The sequence below is a fragment of the Sitophilus oryzae genome, unplaced genomic scaffold, assembly GCF_002938485.1.
Source record: "Sitophilus oryzae breed Bouriz unplaced genomic scaffold, Soryzae_2.0 scaffold_172_pilon_pilon, whole genome shotgun sequence".
Lineage (NCBI taxonomy): Eukaryota > Metazoa > Arthropoda > Insecta > Coleoptera > Curculionidae > Sitophilus > Sitophilus oryzae.
The window spans coordinates 5,389,337-5,409,896 of NW_022146424.1; the positions used below are offsets into that span (position 1 = coordinate 5,389,337).

Sequence of the window (20,560 nt, forward strand, 5' to 3'; positions counted from 1 at the left end):
CCTGATTTCGATAAAACATTTTATTTGCAGACTGATGCTTCTTCTTATGGTCTTGGCGCAGTTTTAACACAAAAATTTGAAGATGGAGAAAAGGTAATTAGTTATTTATCTCGATCCCTAACTAAACAGGAAATGAAGCTCACAGTAACCGAGAAAGAATGCCTCGCAGTCATATGGAGTATAGAAAAATTGAGACATTATTTAGATCATGTTCACTTTAAAGTTATTACAGATCACGCCTCGTTATTATGGCTACATAGATTAAAAGATCCTCAAGGACGATTAGCTCGTTGGCAATTGAGAATACAGCAATTTGATTTTGAAATGATTCACCGCAAAGGAAAGGAAAATATAGTTCCCGATTTTCTGTCAAGAGCAGTACCAGTTCAATCTAATAGTATACAGCTCAATGTTATGGAATATACACCTGAAGTCACTGATAAATGGTACACTGAGATGAAGAATAAAGTACAACAGTATCCCGAAAAATTTCCTGTATGGCGCATTGAGAATGACCGTTTATACAAGTATGTGAAGTCTGTCATACCAGAATTGAATGATTTGTCTGAAGAATGGAAGTTGGTAGTCCCGAAAGATCATCGTAAGCAAATTCTCCAACGTTTTCATGATATTCCTGCTTCAGGACATTTTGGAACGTATAAAACATATAAGAAAATTTTGCATAGTCACTATTGGCCTAAAATGAAATCCGACATTGCGAAATATGTCAAATCTTGTCACGTTTGTGCACAGCATAAAGTAGAACAGAAGAGACCTGCAGGATTAATGGGTGAAAGACCTGAGATTAGTGTTCCATTCCAAGTCATCAGTCTTGACTACATTGGACCCTTACCTCGCTCTAAACAAGGTAATTGTTATATACTTGTGATTTCCGATTACTTCAGTAAAGCCGTTTTTATGTTTCCTTGTCGCAAAGCTACCTCAAAGTCTTTGATTAAACATGTAGAAGATGTATTTTTAACGTATGGAACACCAGCTTATCTGATTTGTGACAATGGAGCGCAAATGAAGTCCAAAGAATTTAAAAAATTATGTGAACTATATCATACGAAAATATTCTATACTTCTAGTTACAATCCTAGAGCCAATCCGACCGAACGTCACAACCGGGTCATTAAAACTATGATAAGAAGTTACATTCAGAAGGACAACCACCGAACTTGGGATGTGCATCTAAGTGAATTGGGATGTGCAATTCGTTCTGCCCCTAGCGAAACCACCGGATACACCCCGAACCGTATATTGTTTGGACGGGAGCATGTTTTATATGGAGATAATCATTTGCTTAAGCTTCAAGAAAATAGAAAGAATATAGATACTTATGTGAAGGACCGTCAAGTAGGTTTTGAAAAACTTTATGAGCAGATCAAAAATAAGATTCAGTCCGCTAGAACTCGTCAGGCCAACCACTATAACCTTCGAAGGCGACCATTACAGTTTAATGTTGATGATAAGGTTTGGCGAAAGAATAAGGTATTATCTGATGCATCAAAATATTATAGTGCTAAATTAGCTCCGGGATTTGTAGGACCATTCTTAGTAAAACGGAAAATAGGATCCTGGACATATGAGCTACAGGATGAGCTAGGTAATTCTAAAGGTATCTGGCATGTTCAAGAACTTAAACCGTTTTATGATCCGTCGTTTGCAATCGATGAATGTAGCTAACATCTAAACCAATTTTGCTTTATGTAATGTAATTATGATGGTATATTTTTTTTATGTATTAATTCTTTCTTCACATTTATCTCGCCTAGATTTTTCTGATTAATTATTGATTTATATATTATTATAATTAATTTCTTTTCCTCTTCTGCATTTTCTTAGATAGCTATATAAGTATTTGATTGTGTAAGTATTTGTGAATATTTCTTGTGAACCAAATTTGATCTATCTGTATTATGATTTTTATATTTTTGTATAATGATTTAATCTAAATTATGATTTAACTGAACCGTTGTTCATGAATCAATTTCTAACTTTTCTCATTATTAATTTTATGGGTTTCTGTAGTAATTTATTTTTTGATTTGACGGTGTGCCTTCTACCGAATTTTGCTTTTGTTATCTTTGCGTAAACTAAGTGTTTTTTTATTGGCCTTTTCTTTGGCTATTTATGATTTGGATTTTTATTAGCATTTTCTTAATTTTCAATTCAAACTTACGTCGAAGTAATATATTATTCACTTGTTATTTATATTATTGGTATTAATGGTGTTTACATTCAGAAACAGGACGAGTATTCTACTATTTTTGACTATGTCTTAATTATCGTCGTTTCGCTTTTTAATCGTAGCTTCTCTCCTCTGTTAGGAGAGGGGGGGTTGTAACAGTCCAAATTTAGCTTTAACTAGGTTTAAAAATATATACCAATTTTTCTTACAAGTTAGATCAAACTCTTATTTATGCTGATAAATAAATTTATTGCATTTAATTTTTATAAACAAATATTCATTACAGCTATATTTCATTATCTTTCTTACTCTCCTTTGCTTAATTTATTTCTGTTCCATGCCATATCTCAAGTCAGTAATCTAAAATATAATTAAAATTTATTATCTAATGCTAATATAATCAAATTCACCAAAATATTACCTTTAATTTCTGGACTTGTTTATGTTTCTGAATGTTAGCCTTTCGTTTCTGAATTTGCCGTAATTTCTAGTAGTTCTGGTACTACTGCTTGCCCTTGTATTATCTTAGAAGATTTCCTATCAAGTGTGGATTGTCTCTAAAATATTATTTGATCCTCTATATCATTATAGAGCTCAAAATGAAGTTATTTACCTGCATATTTTTTGAAATTTATCATTTGTTTATTTTCTGCAAATTGTAGGGGTTAACAATTATTAATAATGTCATTTATATTTGAATTGCTCAGATCAGTTGAGATGCGTGAATTCGGCGCACACGCTGTTGTCAGGTTGGGCAGTACTTTAGGTTCTGATGTTTGTATTTTCTGATAATTATTGATTGCATAATCGACATCCTTTCCGTAATATTGTGTATGCATCGTCACCGGCATAAGGTTTGGTATGTTTGTGTTTGAATGGTTATTGAATTTACTTTTAATTCTAAGTAATGTTTATTTTGGCAATGTTTCTAAATTCCCAGAATATTAAATTGCAACTTTGCAGTATAAGTCAAATTTCTTCGGAGCGGAACTCTATCTGTTCGATGTAGGTTTCCCATTTTTTCCCTTCAGCTTCAAAGCAGGTGTTTTAGTCAGTGTAATTTGTTGGAATTTTCCTGTTTTACCCGTTTGTTGGGGATAATCACTGACTAGAACTATAAGGGATACTTCTTGCTGTTTGAGTTGTACCTTACCTTTTTAAAAGTATCTCTGAGCTGCCGTTTTATACGGGATTTTAATCTGCTCGTGGCTGGGAAAGCCTTTTGATTTATTTCTTTGTCATCGTCGATTTTCTTGGGAAGAGGAACTTAAAACCACCACCTGTTCCAGTAATTTCTGCTTTCTGAATCCAGCAATTTGAACATCCATCTATTAGAAAAAAAAAAACTAGATTTTTTGTGAAGCCCAGCAAGGTAACCTTTTATGATATTTTTTATATTTCTATAGTTGAAACGTGTTTTGATTATTTAATTAATTATAGCTGTGTTTCTTTGTTTTAATCTATCCCTTCTAGGTAACTTTCTTTTTTATTTCTGTAAACCTAATACCGCTCTCGGTTTTAGGGCTTTTTTTTGGACCAGGCTTTTAAGACCAGGATTTTTCCACCAGGCTTTGAGACCAGAACTTTTTTGGACCAGGATTTTTCTTTATACGAGGATTTTTCTACGAAGCATTTTTCTGGCTTGCTTTCTCTGACAGACTTTTTCCAGTACGTCTCTCTGGAAGTGGTATCCTTCTGAAGCACTGAGCTTGGCAACTACGTCGCTGGATCAGGTTTGAAGCAGAAACAAGTAAACGTTTACTGAAATTTTATCTTCCCCTATTATTTGTTTTCCCTTTTCTTACTTACCTTTTTTTTATCTTATATTGATTCAAGGTTCCAGAGTTCAAGGTACATACATACGGTTCAGTTTTCAATTTTTAATTAAATTTAGTATATACAACGTCATCAAATTTGGTTCATTTTTTTTTTTTAATTTAATATCATTATACAATACTCTATTAATTTATCTTAGTGTTTCATTCATCCCTTAATTTTTTTATCTTTCTAATATTTTTTTTAATAACAAGTCTTGTTAGATTCCAAGAATATCTTGGGGGTTTTCTGGCTTATCTGTGCACAGCCAGTGGCGCTTAAAACCCACCCCATCTCTTCGGCAGAGCTAGGGCCTATTTGCACGCACACTCCACAGTTTAATAAGACGTTTTTTTTTTATTTATTTTTTTTCGGTTCTCTATAAATTTTTAATTTCATAATTTTTCTTGTCAATTTAATAATTTTAAAATTTAACATTTTTTTTTAAATCAATTTCCTTCAAAGGAAACGCGTGGCAAAATGGATATGGTAAACAATGTTTATCGTTCAGACCCAATATTATTACAAATTCTTGCACATTTCGATTTGTGGTCTATTGGGTTTCAAAAGAAATTTGACCATTGTTTAGGCCTTAAAATGCCTAGAAACATTATTTCACAGTTTAATAGAGTCATAATAGTAACACTGTCTCAACAAGGCTACCGGCAAGTTGCAATAGCTGAAATTGTAGGAGTTAACCAAAGCAATGTTTCGCGAATATTAAAAAAAATCGGGGAGACAAACGAGGATACAGACCGGCCTGGAAGAGGTAGAAAGAGATTTACTACTGCTGTGCAAGACCGTCAAATATCCCTAATTGCACGACGCAATCCCCTGCTTTCTAGTACTGCTATTAAAAATGAGTTATCTCGCCTTGAAGAAGTAAATGTTTCAAGAAAGACCATAACAAGAAGACTCCATGACAGAGGATTACATTTAAGGAGGCCTCTACGTGTTCCGAAGCTTAATTTACAGCACAAAATTACGCAACTACAATGGGCTGAGGAGATGAGGGCAAATGGACCTAATTGGAATTTCGTCATGTTCAGTGATGAAACAAGAATAGGCCTAGTGTCAGACTCACGACGAACTTTGGTCTGGAGAGCATCTGGAAGACGAGCACGCTTGAATGCAGGTCAACCCCGTGTCCCGTTTCAAGGAGGAAGCATTATGGTATAGGCAGGTATAATGCATGGAGCTCGAACTTCTCTTGTTTTTATTGATGGCACAATGACAGGTGCCTCATATCTTAGAGACGTTTTTAAGCCTATTGTACGTCCATTTCGAGGGGGAGTGGGGGATGAATTCGTTTACATGGACGATAATGCTCCTCCCCATCGCACTTTAGCGGTTCGCGAATTTTGTGAGGAAGAGGGTATAAGAAAACTGTCTTGGTCACCGATGTCTCCAGATATGAATGTAATCGAGCATGCTTGGGACATGCTAAAACGCCATATATTGCCAAAAGGAATGATCCCCTTAAACCTTAAAATGTACTGAATACGTACCTTAAATGAATTGAAAATTGCTGCGCGCGAAACATTGGAGGCCATTCCTAAACATCTTCTGGATAACTTTCAATATTTTCTGTTTAAAACGAAATTTGTTTTTGTTGATTTTCACTCATTATGAAATAAAATTATAATAACAGCCTAGTTGCACTTAGATTTTTAATTTTATATTAGTTAGTCGTGTCGTAGCCAACATGCCCAAAAATATAAAAAGAATCATATTAGGTCCAAAATAAAATAAAAATATCGTTATGTGCAATTATTTTGGCCATGTATGTACATACATGTAGTAAACCGAGCATTTATGAAATTCACTTAAAATTAACTAATTATATATTGTTTCTTCCATTTTTGCTTTTATTTACTACTTGTCAAAGATTAGATGTCAAAGAATTTAGATACGTCAATTTGACTTACCTGCTTCAGTAGCGTATCGGATGTTTGGTTTGGTTTCGTTTGGTTAACTACCAACATTTATTCACAACGTAAAATAAAATAACAAATTCTTTCTACCCTACATCATATTTTTACAAGTTTTAAATAAAATTAGAACGGCACTAATAAACCGGAATTTAAGTCGGCCATTTTAGGGGCCCTTCGCGTTCGATCTAAGATTTTTGATATGCTCCATCCCAAATATTTTTATTCCAAAGTAATATAACAATACTAGAATAACCTCAGAATTTTCATATTATAACTTTTCTATCTAATGGTGAGATTGGCTATAAACTACTATTTTTTATTACAAATTAAACAGGATATGCCTCAATACGTGAAATTCTTAAACAAATTAAAGCATATTTATAAACATATTTTTTTGGCATTCAGCATTCTTATATAAAAACTTTTTTTTTCTATCAATATAGTCTGAGAAGTGTGCTCAATTAAAGAATAATTAATTTTTAAATTGCTGTTTATTTAATCCATGCTCATTGAATTCCGATTTTTAGAATGTATTTTTACAGAGTTTATTGATGGCAATGACAGCATCAAAGTACCCACTGGTTTTAGTGATTTTCAATTTTCATTGGTTATATAAATGTTATAACAATTAATAACAGATTACTAAGTATGTTTTTTAAAATCTATTTCAAATTGTAAACTCCTTTCAAAGGCTTTCAAATAAGAGATTTTATGTAGTTTTCAATAATATTTTGTAATTTTGTTCGAACAATATTAATAAGTCATTTTGCACAGCCACTAAATGGCATTACTAAATTACTTATGCAAGATGAGAAGCATAAATTATAATTGTTAATATAATAGAAAAATTTATGTATGTCGTAACATCTATTAGTTCTGCAATTATTTTTATTACTAAACATAATTTTTTATTTTTACTTGATCTTTCAACCTTTTCTTCTCTTAGAGGACAGGATAGATACGACAGGGTAGACCACACAACACAAAAACACCACATGGAACATTGACATAAAAAACTATCCCGGGATCGAGTTAGGGTTGTTTATATCAGAGCAAAACATATTAAAAAAATTGAACTATATACATTCCAAAAAAGTATGATTTTGAAAAAAGAAAATTTTATCATGGCACAGGCAAGTAAAAGAATTCAGGAAAGAAGTCTAGCCAAAATTAATGCACAAATCTGATGACCGATCGACAGGGACACAAAAAAACTGTAATGGATTTACGATTTACTGACACTGTACTGGATAACTGAGTTGTCTAGTTTTAAAACACGACAAATTCACACAAGTCAAGTGTTGAGAAATTGGGAAAAACTGTTTTGATTACTTAAACAGTAAATATAAAGTCAATATTTTAGCGCCAGAAAATTATAGAATTTGTCTTAGTTTGCAATGTATATGTTACGGTTAAAGTCCGATGGCTGGTTAATAGGGAGTTTTCGTTGCTTACAAATTGCAATTCCGGTTAACGCTAATTGACAACTTTGACATTTCAATTTCGATTATCGTATATCGTAACCGCTAGCTGCCGATATTTTACGGACGTTAGCCAAAGCCGTTAACATAGCGGTACGCATGCGCACTAGCGCAGTAGAAACACAACATTGAAAAATACAGATCTAACCTAACCTCATTCTATTTTGTTTATGTTTTGATTATTTATTTTATCTGTGTTAAACTCGTTGGGAATTCTTAGTGCTTCAACTAATCGAGGAATGTCTTTTTTTCAAAGCGGAAGTTAGCTTTGCACTCTTGGTCAGATAATATTTCTAGGTTGAACTCCCCATAAAGTTCTGCTCGATATTCGATGTTGTTTTCAAACCCTTCCAACAGCGTAGCATCCTCCAAATCCGATTCATCACTAGAGTCCAATAAAATTAAATTGTCCATCCTATATAGCGATACCCAAAAAAGTCATATAAAGCACTTTCAAATCAAACAACAATACAAAAACCAAAAATCAAAACACTACGCTACGGGCTGTGCTCAGCTGTCAGTTTTCGGTTATCGTATCGTATGTCGGCTCCGAACCGATGAAGCGAAAGTCCGAAAACTGTTTTTTTATCTGTCAAAATAGCGGTTATGGTTGCGTATCTGTTAACCGTACCGTTGAATTTTTTTAAAGCAACGAAAACTCCCTAATGTCGACATTAACAGGTTAATGTTTGGGTTTGGTTTTGGTTATGATTTTGGTTGTTTTGTTGTATGTTATTCTCGGGATTACCCGGGAAATGTCGATATTAACCGAATATCGGCCCTTAACCGTAACATATATATTAAGTTAGGCTGTAGAGAAATAGATGAAGAATCCATTGACATATACCGGATGCGTCTGAAAAATGTCCCACCCCTATAACTTTTTTATTTTTTCAAAAAAAACGAGATTTGGTATGTTAGTATATGACATAAATTAAGACTGATTGACGTATTCAATTGTTTTCGGCCACTTCCTGTTTCACCGGAAATTACTACATTAGATTTTTAAACGGCACCCTTGCTATTTTTTTACTTATTCGATAGAAAATGACACTCTGAATAGAATGACATATTTGTCAATCACACTTAAAAAAAGTTGTATTTAAAATTTTAATCTAGAGTGCTATGGTTGTGTTAAAAACACTAATTCTTAATCAAGGAGTCTTGGAAAAATAAATTTGATGGTCTAATGTTTTTAGTCTCTTGTCCTACCTTGTTAAAAGATGCCCAAATCGTATTTTAATCATATTTCAATTTTTTTAAATGGAATGAGGGTGGCTCATTAGCATATTTGGAAAAGGCATTTTTTACGTATAATTTGGTACCATACACTTGGTATTTCGAGTCAAATTGTCGTTATGAACCGTATGTCATAATTTCAAATAAACCGAGAAATAAACCATATGCGAAAATACAAAATACAATTGAATACGTCAATCAATCCTAATTTATATCATATACCTAATATCCTTTTTTATCTGAAAAAATAAAAAAGTTATAGGGGTGAGCCATTTTTGAGACACACCCGGTATAACTTTTTTTCTCGAAAAATGGATTTATCTAGTTTTGAAACTAGGCGACTCAACTAACTAATTTTTTGCAAGCTCAATTGGCATTTAGGGCTGATAGTACAAAAAAAACAGCCTCAAAGACGACTGGGTATGACAATATTGACAATTGATAATTTTGGCGAGGGCATGCATTTATTATAAACATTTTCCGAAAATGTCCTAAAAAGCTACATATTATATTTCTTATATTTTTGGAACGTTTGTATATTTTTTAAAAATATAAGATATAAATGGAATATTCTTTTTGTTATGGCACTAAGTAACTAAATTGTTTTCATACAAACCTTTTTTATAAATATCTCAAAAATAACAAATTTCCTTAACTTTTTGACCAGTAACATAATAAGAGTACCAGACAACTTTACTATAAAAGATTGGATGAAAAACTAATAAGTATAACTCAGAACAATAGCGTTGAAGAAGTATACGCAAATATACTAAGCAGTCTTCACAGTGCAGGAGAAGAAGCTCTTGGATCAAGAGCTCAGGTTCAAAGTAACAACATATGGTGGAATGAAGAAATAGATTGCTTAATTAAGGAAAAGAAAAACGCGTACAAAAAATGGCTAAGTAGTAAACAACAACAAGATAGAGTCGCACATCTAGAAAAATCTACAAAGCCTTAACCTGGTGTATAAATAGATTCTTGAACGGCGCCCCAATACCAAAAGAGTGGAAAATCGCCTATACATCCTCAATCCACAAAAAGGGAAATAAACAAGTGTGCTCCAACTATAGAGGTATATCAGTAACAAGTACCCTAAGTCGATTATACGGACTGATTCTTAGAGATTTAATAGAACAGGAATACCAACAACAAGAAGAGGAGGAACAATCTGGTTTTCGGACTGGGAGAACCTGTACCGATAATATTTTCTGTCTGAAACAACTAATAGAGAAAAAAAGTATTATTGATCAGGAGACACACCTCATGTTTATTGACCTTCACAAAGCATATATGATACCGTTCCAGTTAACAGACTATTCAAGGTACTACAGGACACCAACATTAACTACACCTTAATTAGAGCTCTGAAAAACTTGTACGAAGAATCGGCATCCAAATTAAAATAGGCAACACATTATCTGGAAGGTTCTTTATCAATAAAGGTCTACGACAAGGATGCTGTGTTTCTCCCACATTATTTAAAATATATGTAGCAAAGGCCTTGAGACAATGGAAGAGAAAATGTAATGGAATGGGCATTAATCTGGGAGCTACCTGTCTATATACCCTGCAGTTCGCAGATGATCAAGTTCTTATGGCCAACTCAATGACTACACCTATCTAGGAGTGATGTTTGATACAACAGCTAAAGATGACAAAGAAATTAAAAAACGAATATCACAAGCTAGAAGAACAATTGGCTATCTGAATGGAGTATTTTGGAGTAATAAAATAGGGAAGAAACGGAAGATCAATATATACGAGACCCTGGTAAAGAGCAGTCTACTTTATGGTGCAGAGACTTGGCGAATAACGGAAGCCAACCGAAAAAAACTGGAAGCGGTAGAAATGGATGCCTATAGAAGAACCTTAGGAATTTCCCGAAGAGATAGAGTCCGAAACGAAGAAATCCAACAGAGGATAGGAATAGAGGGATCTTTGGCAACCGACATCGAACGCCAACAACTTATGTGGTACGGACATGTCCAAAGGATGGATGACACACGACTTCCAAAACAAATTATGCAATGGATACCCCAACATCGAAGAAAACGTGGAAGACCTAAGAAGACTTGGAAGGAGGGTGTCAAAAGAGCAATGAGTGCCAGAAATCTAAGCGAGGGACAATGGAACGATCGGAAGACGTGGAAGCTAGGCATCGGACAACGTCGCAAGACGACTTCACAAGTACTGTATACGAATTTAATCTATCAATAAGACTACCTACTAACAAAATATCTTCTCGACTTGAGCAGGTTTCTAAAGATGATGGGACTGTTGGAAGACGCCGAATGTCGACTCTGTATGGAAAATGACGAAACAATGAAGCACGTTATGTGTACCTGGCCCATGGGGGGCAGGGCCAGGTTTGAGGTGTATGTCAAAACCACGCTAGACCTATCAGACCTAGGAGACATAACACCCTCGGACATAACAGGCCGCAGTGGTCTCTTAGGGAATACGAAGATTATCTACTAATAAAATAACTTCGCGACCTGAGCAAGTTTCTAAATTAGGTACCCTACGATTTCATATTTAACATCAAAGATCTTTATTATTTATGCTCGTGTTTACCACCAGTTTGCATTCTGCCGCTACCAATTCACCTCTAATCGCTTGTCTAAAATGAAAAATGTAAACTATTAGTGGACCCACCGTTCATCAATTTCGAAATGGTATTTATGGTCAAAATTCCCCGGTCGCAACGTCACATATTTGTTAAGTTTGAGCCGTACCGGCTACCCGGACCTGGGATTACACAACGGAATCGGCTAATGCGAACCGCAAATAGCGGTAAAAAAATAAAAACTACAAGACGGATCTCGATGCGCAAACTACGAGGGATAGTTAACAAGTATAGGAATTTATTATCACAACTTTTTCAGTGTCAGCTGATTATTTTCGCTTTTTTTGAGTGTTATATATAGAAGGTGTCCCAGAAATAAGTGCAAGTATTTTAACTGGTAGTATAGAGTTCAACCCCAGAAACACATAAAAAAATAGTTTTTGAATATTCAAAATTTTTTGAATTTTTTTTTTGAAATTATTTTAGTTTTTATTTAAATAACTAATTTCTTGATAATATGGCAACATATAGGTAGTAGATTAAATTTACAAGAAAGAAAATCCAGAAAAGATCCAGAGGTTCTCAAAATTTTAGCAAAAAATATTGTTTTTTTTTTGGAAATCTTCAAAGTAAAATAACTCCGTTATTTTGGACTTAATTGAAAAACGATAAAGAGAAAATATGTTTCTTTTATCGAGATCTACGCACCCCTTAAAATATTTGCACTTATTTCTGGGGCACCCTGTATATAGCCTGTTTCACTGCGAAATTTGCCAATCTTCTAATCCCTTAGGTTACATTACTCCAGTCCTATCCCTTTCAAAAAGTCCGTCAATCCTATCAGCTTTAGATACTGTAGCGTTTTTATAAAACATTACCACTGCGAACGGCAGCTTTTCATCGGAGAGCAGTCGTTAATAAAGTATTTCACTAGAGAGAAAACTAATCAATAACAATAAACAAAAAAATATAGATATTGGGCGCCAGGCATGTGCAGAGAAAGAAAACACAGTTATATATTACTTAAAACTAATTACTATATTTATTCCAGATGGACTGTGATGGTAAATAGCATTGTACAATTTTAATAATTATTATAGTGGTTATATGTCAACGAAAGTGGTTTTAAGAGTTGTACTAAATATCTATGAAAATAACACCATTACAAGACGTAATGTAATGAAACTTAAGATCTAAATCATATTTTAAATATTAAATCGACATGAATGTCCTTAATAATCTAACCTCTAAACATAATCTGTACGATATTACTTAAGATGTACATTATTGTTTAAGACTGAAAATGTTTTAGATGTTAAATGTAAAACTAGAACTTAAATCTACACTTAGCTGTTCTTTATGTAGCCTTGCTTCAAACAGTAGCAGCGTGAGGTGGTCTCGCATCTCTGTACTCGGCCATCCAATACAACAAAAGGGGGCCAGAATGAGGACACCAGGAATTGATACAGCCGTACTGACTAGAATGAGAAATGGGAACGAAACAGCATGGGGCTTACGCTACATCCATACTGTGGCAATATGGGGACACTACTACTAGGACCTTGGATAATGCCCGAACCTTGGAATCAATACATAGATATGGGACACCTGCTTATACCTTGGACACAATCCGTCCATAAGATAACGGTACAGGGGAACACTACCCGTACCTTGGATACTACTAGGACCTTGGATAATGCCCGTACCTTGTAAATAGTCCGTACCTTGAACCATAACCTTGGACTATAACCTTGGAAATAGTTCGTACCTTGGACCCTAAAAATATGAAACTCTTGTTTAAAACCAAACAAGGTCTAATAAACAAAATAAACCTACCTCGAATTACTTCCGAATGCTCAATAAAAAACAAAGAAACTGTCCTATCCTCCATGTAACATTCTGGAGGACAAAAGAAAAAGGACGCCAACGTGCCAGAAAAATACAAATACAAGTTAAGTTGGGACATCCAAAACTCTACCCTAAAAATATGCAGTAATAATATCGAATCTAATAGGATAATAGAGAACAACGGCATACGGTCGAGTCGGCCGCTCCTGGCACGTATACGTAGACGTAAAGAATCTTTTACGTGTATAAAAAATAGAAAATATATGAAATGCGCATGCGTACGTAAACGTTTACGTGTTTGTAGGCCGATTCGACCGTATGCCGTTGTTCTCTAATATCTCATCTTTACCTGTTGGTTTGAAATAGCAGCTGATTCAAATTATACAGCAAGATTTAAATAATCACCATTTCTAAAAGCCGGGATACAACAGAGCGGCAAAACAAAGTGAGGTTAAGCACGGAGAGAGTTGACAGAAGCGATGTTGACAGCGCCTCCTCAGAGCGATAACAGGGTCGTGTCAAACGATAACAGGGTTGGCGACTAAGGAACGTAAAAATTACGCCAAGCGTGCCAAATAAATTATCAGGCCTGAACGATACGGAATCCGATGACGATACGCCAGACATCATATATATCATATATAAAAAAGACATGTAACGAACTAAAAACGTTACAATACATATTGAGCTTACAATACCCTGTTGATAGACCCACACATCCTTGAATGTTTTTCTGTCACTGCTATAAGGTCTGCCGTGAATTTTGGCTATACACGGTGTCATAATTTCGGGGTACGAGTATTGGTATCTCGGTAACCGTAATAGATAAAGTTTTAAATATTTCAAGGATTGTTGAGTATTTTGGAAAAACGGATTTTTTGAAAATCAAAAAACTAATTGCGCATTTTAATAGCCACTGTATATTAGAGCTATCTGATGGTAATCTTAGATTTTCAAATTTAATATAATATGATAATTTCTGAGATACAGAGGCCAACTTAATTTTTTTAAATATGGACCTGCATTTTTTATTTCAGGTTTAGAAAGAACTTGGTCTCCTGAGTACTACTCGTGAGTACTACTCCTTAGTACTACTCCTGAGTACTACTCCTGAGTACTACTCCTGAGTACTACTCCTGAGTACTACTCGTGAGTACTACTCCTGAGTACTACCCCTGAGTCTCTTAGTTCTAGAGATTTGCTACCCACTAGGGTGCACCAACAATTTTTTTTCTTTTTAGTTACCATGAAAATATCATTCAGGATGATGAAAAAAAATCTGGTAGAGTTTTCGTGATTTTCTGTTTCCCATTTAAATAACACGGGGAAACAATTTTTTTGGGGGAATTTTATTGCGTTCTAACAATGTCAAAAGTTAACATATGATATGTCATTCTACTCAGAGTGTCATTTTCTATCGAACAAAGTAAAAATATACCGAGGGTGCCATTTAAAAATAAAAAGTTGTAGTCATTTCCAAACATATTTGAATACGTCAATCAATCTTAATTAATGTCACATATACTAAGATACCAAATCTCGTTTTTTTTATCTGTAAAAATAAAAAAGTTATAGGAGTGAGCCACTTTTGGGACGCACCCGGTATAAATTACTTATGAATAGAGGTTTTGTGCAGTGTTTTCCAGTTTTTGCATAAAATTTTAAAGGCATAATGCTGATTCAATATACAGGGTGAACCTTAAATAAATTTAAGTATTTTAGGGATAGTATATTTCGACCCCAGAAAACACGTACGTGAGGATTTCTTCGCAATTTTTTTTTGGAAAATTTAGAATTAAAAAAAAATTGAAAATTATTTAATTTTAAGTTAAAAAACATATTTTCATAATATGACAACATAGGTAGTAGATTAAATTTTCAAGAAAGAAAATCCAGAAAAGATACAGTGGTTCTCAAAATTTAAGGATAAAATCATTGTTTTCTTAAATTTTCAAAGTAAAATAACTCGGTTATTTTCGAGTTATTGGAGAACGGTAAAGAGAAAATTTGTTTCTTTTCTAGAGATCTAACAGCCCTGAAAATATTTACACTTATTTAAGACTCACCCTATATGAAAAAGATTGCCAGATGGTGCAAATTAGTAAATAACATTTGTCAACAAAAAACTTAATATCTGGTAACCTTAAAAATCTTAAAAATTAAACGACGGGCAATAAACAAGACACGGCTCCAAAAGAGTATTAACATTTTGAAATGCACTATAGATAAATTGTTAAAAGTCGTCTCACCTTTTGAAGCGTGGCGTCTATTGTAGCGACAACCTACGCAGTACATGATCGAATGTAGGTCAAAATTAAAGATGACTTTGGTCCTTGGAGTTGCACAATTTACATTTCAAAAGAATTTAAATCCAGATCATTTCTTTAATTTGGTTTGAGAGTTGTTTCTTGAGAATTGGTCTAGATTTTTCACAGACTCTGTGGAGGAACTAACTCACAATTAAAAACATCGTATGTCATATTGTAGCCCAATATTTTCTGAATATTTTATTTTTTCACTCGCTCTGATATGTCAATTATTAGAGAAAATACGGGGTGGCAGAAAATATAGATTATTATTTATCAACGTTCACATTCGAATTATTGTTTTTATTTTAGGGAATCAAGGGAAGGAGGAGGTCAAGCTGTATCTTACTAAATCTCGCGTGGTGGAAAGAGAGAGGTTAGTATTACCATAGTTTAAGGAAAAGAATAGTCGCACTCTCCCAAATATTTTCTGCCAGTTTTTGCAATCTGTCGAATATCAGCAGATTGCAAAGCGTTTCAGTTGAATTCCGTCTGTCGAGCTGCGAGGTTCGAGCGTTGCGTCCTAGCACAGAGACGGATTGACAAAAAATGAGTACCTTACTGTGTGCTGCTATTAATTGTAGTAATAATTCAAAAAATTGTTCTTTGATTTTTTTTAGATTTCCATCGGATGTAAATTCGGCAAGCTGATAGTAATTATCAATAAACATTTAATTATATTTGTTTATTTTAGAAGCTGAAATATTATGTAATTAATTAAATGTTATTATTTTTTTTAGCATGTGGGCAGATTTTAAAAATATAGTTTTTTAGATATACAGGTTGTCTCAAATATGCGCATAAAAATATTTTTTGGGTCAGGGGATTTACCAAAATTTTCATTCCAATAATAATTTACAAGATAATTTATATAAATTGTTTTCGAAACAATTTTAGAGTAAATATTTTGTACATCTGAAGTCTCCGAAAATTATTCATATTTTTTAATTGAAAGAATTTTATAATAGTATAATCTCTTATAAATTTAGTGGACTGTATTTTTTATGTTTTTTTTATTTTATTTATTTTTTATTATAAGTGGTCGTAATATAACAATATTCACAATATTATAGACAAAATATTGAGTTTATATTTGAGAAAAGAAAAGTGCCACACCTAGCTTTAAATCACCGTAAATATACAGGGTGGCCCATTAGTGCGAGGAAGTCCAATATCGTCGTCGTTGTCGAAGATGTGAAAAAAGTTTTATTCATATGTTTCAATGTTTATAAAGGGGTGTATCCTAAAATATTTTGTTATATAAGGGTGTCACAAAAAAGTTATGGTAAAGTTAGTTTTATTTTTTTTAAATTATTTTTCATCATTCTATATACATTATTCTATATAGTTTTTTTTATGGCGTCACCAAAATCGGAATATTTAAAATGGCATATCTCAATTTTCGCAGTATTATATTACGTATGGCTCTTTCAACAGTAAATTTTTATCAAAGCCACCTAATATGATCTTTGTCTGATATTTTATCGTTGAAAATCCCATATGTAATGAAATACAGAAAATATTTGCAAAACGGCTAAAAATTTAAAACACTTTAAATAGAAAAAATGTACACCTTTTAATTCTACATCTGAAAGAAAAATAATATACAAGGTGTTGCATTTAAAAAAATGAGATACAACATTTTAAATATTACGATTTTGGTGACGCCATAAAAAATACCCTGTACACGATAATATAAATCTTTCTACATGAATTTATTCTGGTATCCTTCATGTTTAAGAAAGCATAGCTAAGTATTAATAAAGTTATATTCACTCTAGTTTTTTACCACTTTTTGTATATAATGTTTTTAACCAAAGTTTTAATAAATAAGATATAGAATGGCAACACCGCAGTGTGCTTTAAATAAAGACAGTGTACTATATGCAAAATTTTATGCCGAATCAAGTTATCTACAGTAAATTAAACTTGTTTTAAATCAAAAAAAAGCTGTAGAACATCTCTGAAATAGATAATAATATAAAAATATGTCATTATATATTTTTTCCGCATTTCTTCCCACCACAAGATTTTCAGATACAGAAGAATCGTTTCCTACACGAAATGTGAAAATATTTTGTATTCAAGCAAGTTTTTACTCGATGATTGAACTTTATTTTATTGTGAACTCATATTTTTCTAAATACATATCTGTGAAACTATGGCGAGTGCCACGACTATACTTTGCCTAGTTAATACACCACGACTATACAGCTACATCAGTGGTCACGGGAGGCGAGAACAAGGTCATATAAAGTGGCAGAAAAAGAACAAAGGATTTGACAAGGAGTAAAGCTACTAGTTTCCTTATACTATGATATTCCGTAATTTTTTTCCGGCAAAAAATAGTGTCAATATGTGAGAAAATCAAACTTGGCCGTTTGCCACCAATTTGCATTTAAACATTATTTAAGTAATCACTGATTATATTTTAATTGATGATTATTATTGTTGCATTTGCACCATGTTCAAGGTATCCCATTTTAATTGAAATCATACGGTATCTCCGTTATTATATAAGATAGATAGGTGCGGTTTGCACAAATCTGTTCCACTTTTTTGTCAAACGGAAGATGCCGTAAACAAAATTTTCACAGCCCTCTTCGTTTCTGAGCTACAGGTTCTTTTTGAAAATTTTGCAATTTGGGACCCAACACCCAACGTTTGGGCAACAACGTAAATCTTTGCTAGCAAATTTCATATTCGTATTTGTACCTTTATTTTACCTTTTTTTTATTAAATGTCAGGTTTTTTGACGGTTTTGAAATTATAAATAGGCTGTTTGTTAAATGGAAAATCATTTTCTACCACTCTTTGTATGCTTTTAAATTAACAATAATTTCGGGATATGGTTGCGATGAAATTAAAAAGAAAATATACCGTCATGTCAATTTTAGCCCAGACGAAAAACCCCTAATTGCAAATATATGTGACAAATATAAGGATATATTTAGAAAATAGGAAAACTGACCATGTGTCCGTATCAGAAAGAAGTGAAGTGCTAAAATTTAGATTTATCTATTTCGTCAAAATAGTTATAATTATAGTCCTCAAATAAATGTTTCGCGGAAATCCATATAATCGATAATTTCGAGATATCCAAATTATCTTCCAAAACGTCATTTTCATCAAAATCCATGTTGTATATTTTTTTAAATGCATCTGCCTGATGTAACAGAATGTTTCAATTTTATTCAGTCAGTTATTGCTCACTGTACAAGGCAGAGCATTTCAGAAATTACACCGCCATATTGTCAAGAATAAAATATATTAATATTGTTAAATTTACCATAAATTATTTAATTAGTTATATTATAAGTTAATTTAAAAGTGATAATTATTAGTTTATCAAATTTTTAGTTAACTGTCTGTCAAAATATTTTTCTATAGTAAAACGTATACAGTAGGTTCCCGGATTGTCTTTACAAGAGGAAATTGAGAAAATTGCGTTCTGAATAAAAATGTTGCTTGTTCTAAAATGGTTAATTCTCTGGTTAAGGCATTTTCCTCAAAATCCCAATCATAATAAAGTTTTTAATCTTGTAAAAACAATCCGGGATATACTGTAGAATGCTCAAGGAATTAATAAACCGGTAATTTTAGTTCATGTGGTATAAACAGAAAAATCAATTTTTATTAAATATTTATTAAACTATTAGTTTCTAATATGAACAGAATTGCTTTAAATGTATATCACATTATTTTTAAAGGTATACAATTTTTCTACAAATATTATTCAACAGACTTTTAGAAATTGTAACACAATACAGGATAAAAGATAACTTTTGAATTAATTTTAGTTCACCATCTTATCAAGAACTGTAAAAGAAAGTTATAAACTCACCGGCACAAAATTCCGCCACCTTAAGTTTGATGTTTAATAACTTCTAAATTTGTTGTCATTATTTTTTATTATTTTAATGGCTTATATATTTCGGTTAGGTGGGCTTATAAGCCCACCATTTACCCCGGTATACCGGGGTAAATCAAAACTTCGGTTTTGCAATAAATTCAAAACACCCTGTGGAAAAAATGGGACGGGCATTTTGGATAAAAAAAAACACTTTCATGTAATCCTAGATGTATTCCTAACATTTCATTTTTTGAATTATCCTATTATCTTTATTTTTTATGAGCTACACATTTTTAAATAAAGTTCTGATATTTTTACAATCTTGAATTTGTTGAAAATGGAGCTCCCAATGCCCACCATTATATTGAAGATATCCTCCTTGAAGTTTGGTTTGTTTTGTTGGTCGTTCGATTTGCTCCTTTCATTGGAAATCAGTTTATACTAATACATGATAATGCCAGGTTTCACGTTGTGCGGGGTAACGAGTTAGGAGTACGAGTAGTTAAAGAGTACCTGGATGAGGTTGGACTATCTGGATGAAGATTGGAATGGCCTCCTTGTAGTCCCGACCTCAATCCAATGGAACATTTGTGCTATGAACTTAAAGAGCTATTCGTCGTTGTCCTATTCCACCATAAATTTTACAGAACCTATGGCTAGCATTAACAGAGATTCTTCCGTTAATGCTAGCCTTAGCTCTTGTAAGAGGTTTTCTTGCTCTATATCTAAGATAAGCTATAGATCAAGAAAGAATAACTACCCTTATTCATGCGATACGATGAAGACCTCGAGCTGTTATTGCTGCGAAAAGTAGACCTACACGCTACTAAATTTATTATAAAATTATTGTTTTTAACAATAAAAAATCTCTTAAATCAATACTTTACTTAAAAATGTGAGCTCATAAAAAAATAGAGGTAATAGGAGAATTCAAAAAACGAAATGTCAGGAATACATCTAAGATTGCAGGAAAGTGTTTTTTATCCAAAATGCCCGTCTCATTTTTTCCATAGGGTCTTTTAAATTTATTGCCAAAAAACAATCGTCACACCTGATACCATAATCATAAAAATCGGATTACAAAATAAAAACTTATGAACCATCAAACTTAGTGACATTTTTAGGGTGTCGGAATTTTGTCTGCCGGGGAGTATATTTTTATTAATACAGTTTTAAAAGTTAGCAATTTTTATATTTATATTTAAATACTTTATATTTGACATAGTCACTACAAGAATTACATCACAAAATAATGATATCACTGGCCTTGTTGTCCAAACAAAGAATATTAAATTATTAACGGTAAAAAATAATACAAAATCTT

The 20,560-nt window shown here is 32.9% G+C and overlaps 1 protein-coding gene across 1 annotated transcript; it reads left to right on the plus strand.

Annotated features, from left to right (window-relative positions):
• Positions 1–10,292: 10,292 nt before the first annotated feature.
• On the plus strand, positions 10,293–10,880 carry LOC115881562. Its single transcript, XM_030899103.1, has one exon. The coding sequence runs from the start codon at positions 10,293–10,295 to the stop codon at positions 10,878–10,880; it is 588 nt and encodes a 195-aa protein (XP_030754963.1).
• Positions 10,881–20,560: the final 9,680 nt, after the last annotated feature.

Excerpts from the sequence above, each read along its gene's own strand:
- LOC115881562 (XM_030899103.1), top strand. The coding sequence starts at position 10,293 with ATGTTTGATACAACAGCTAAAGATGACAAAGAAATTAAAAAACGAATA.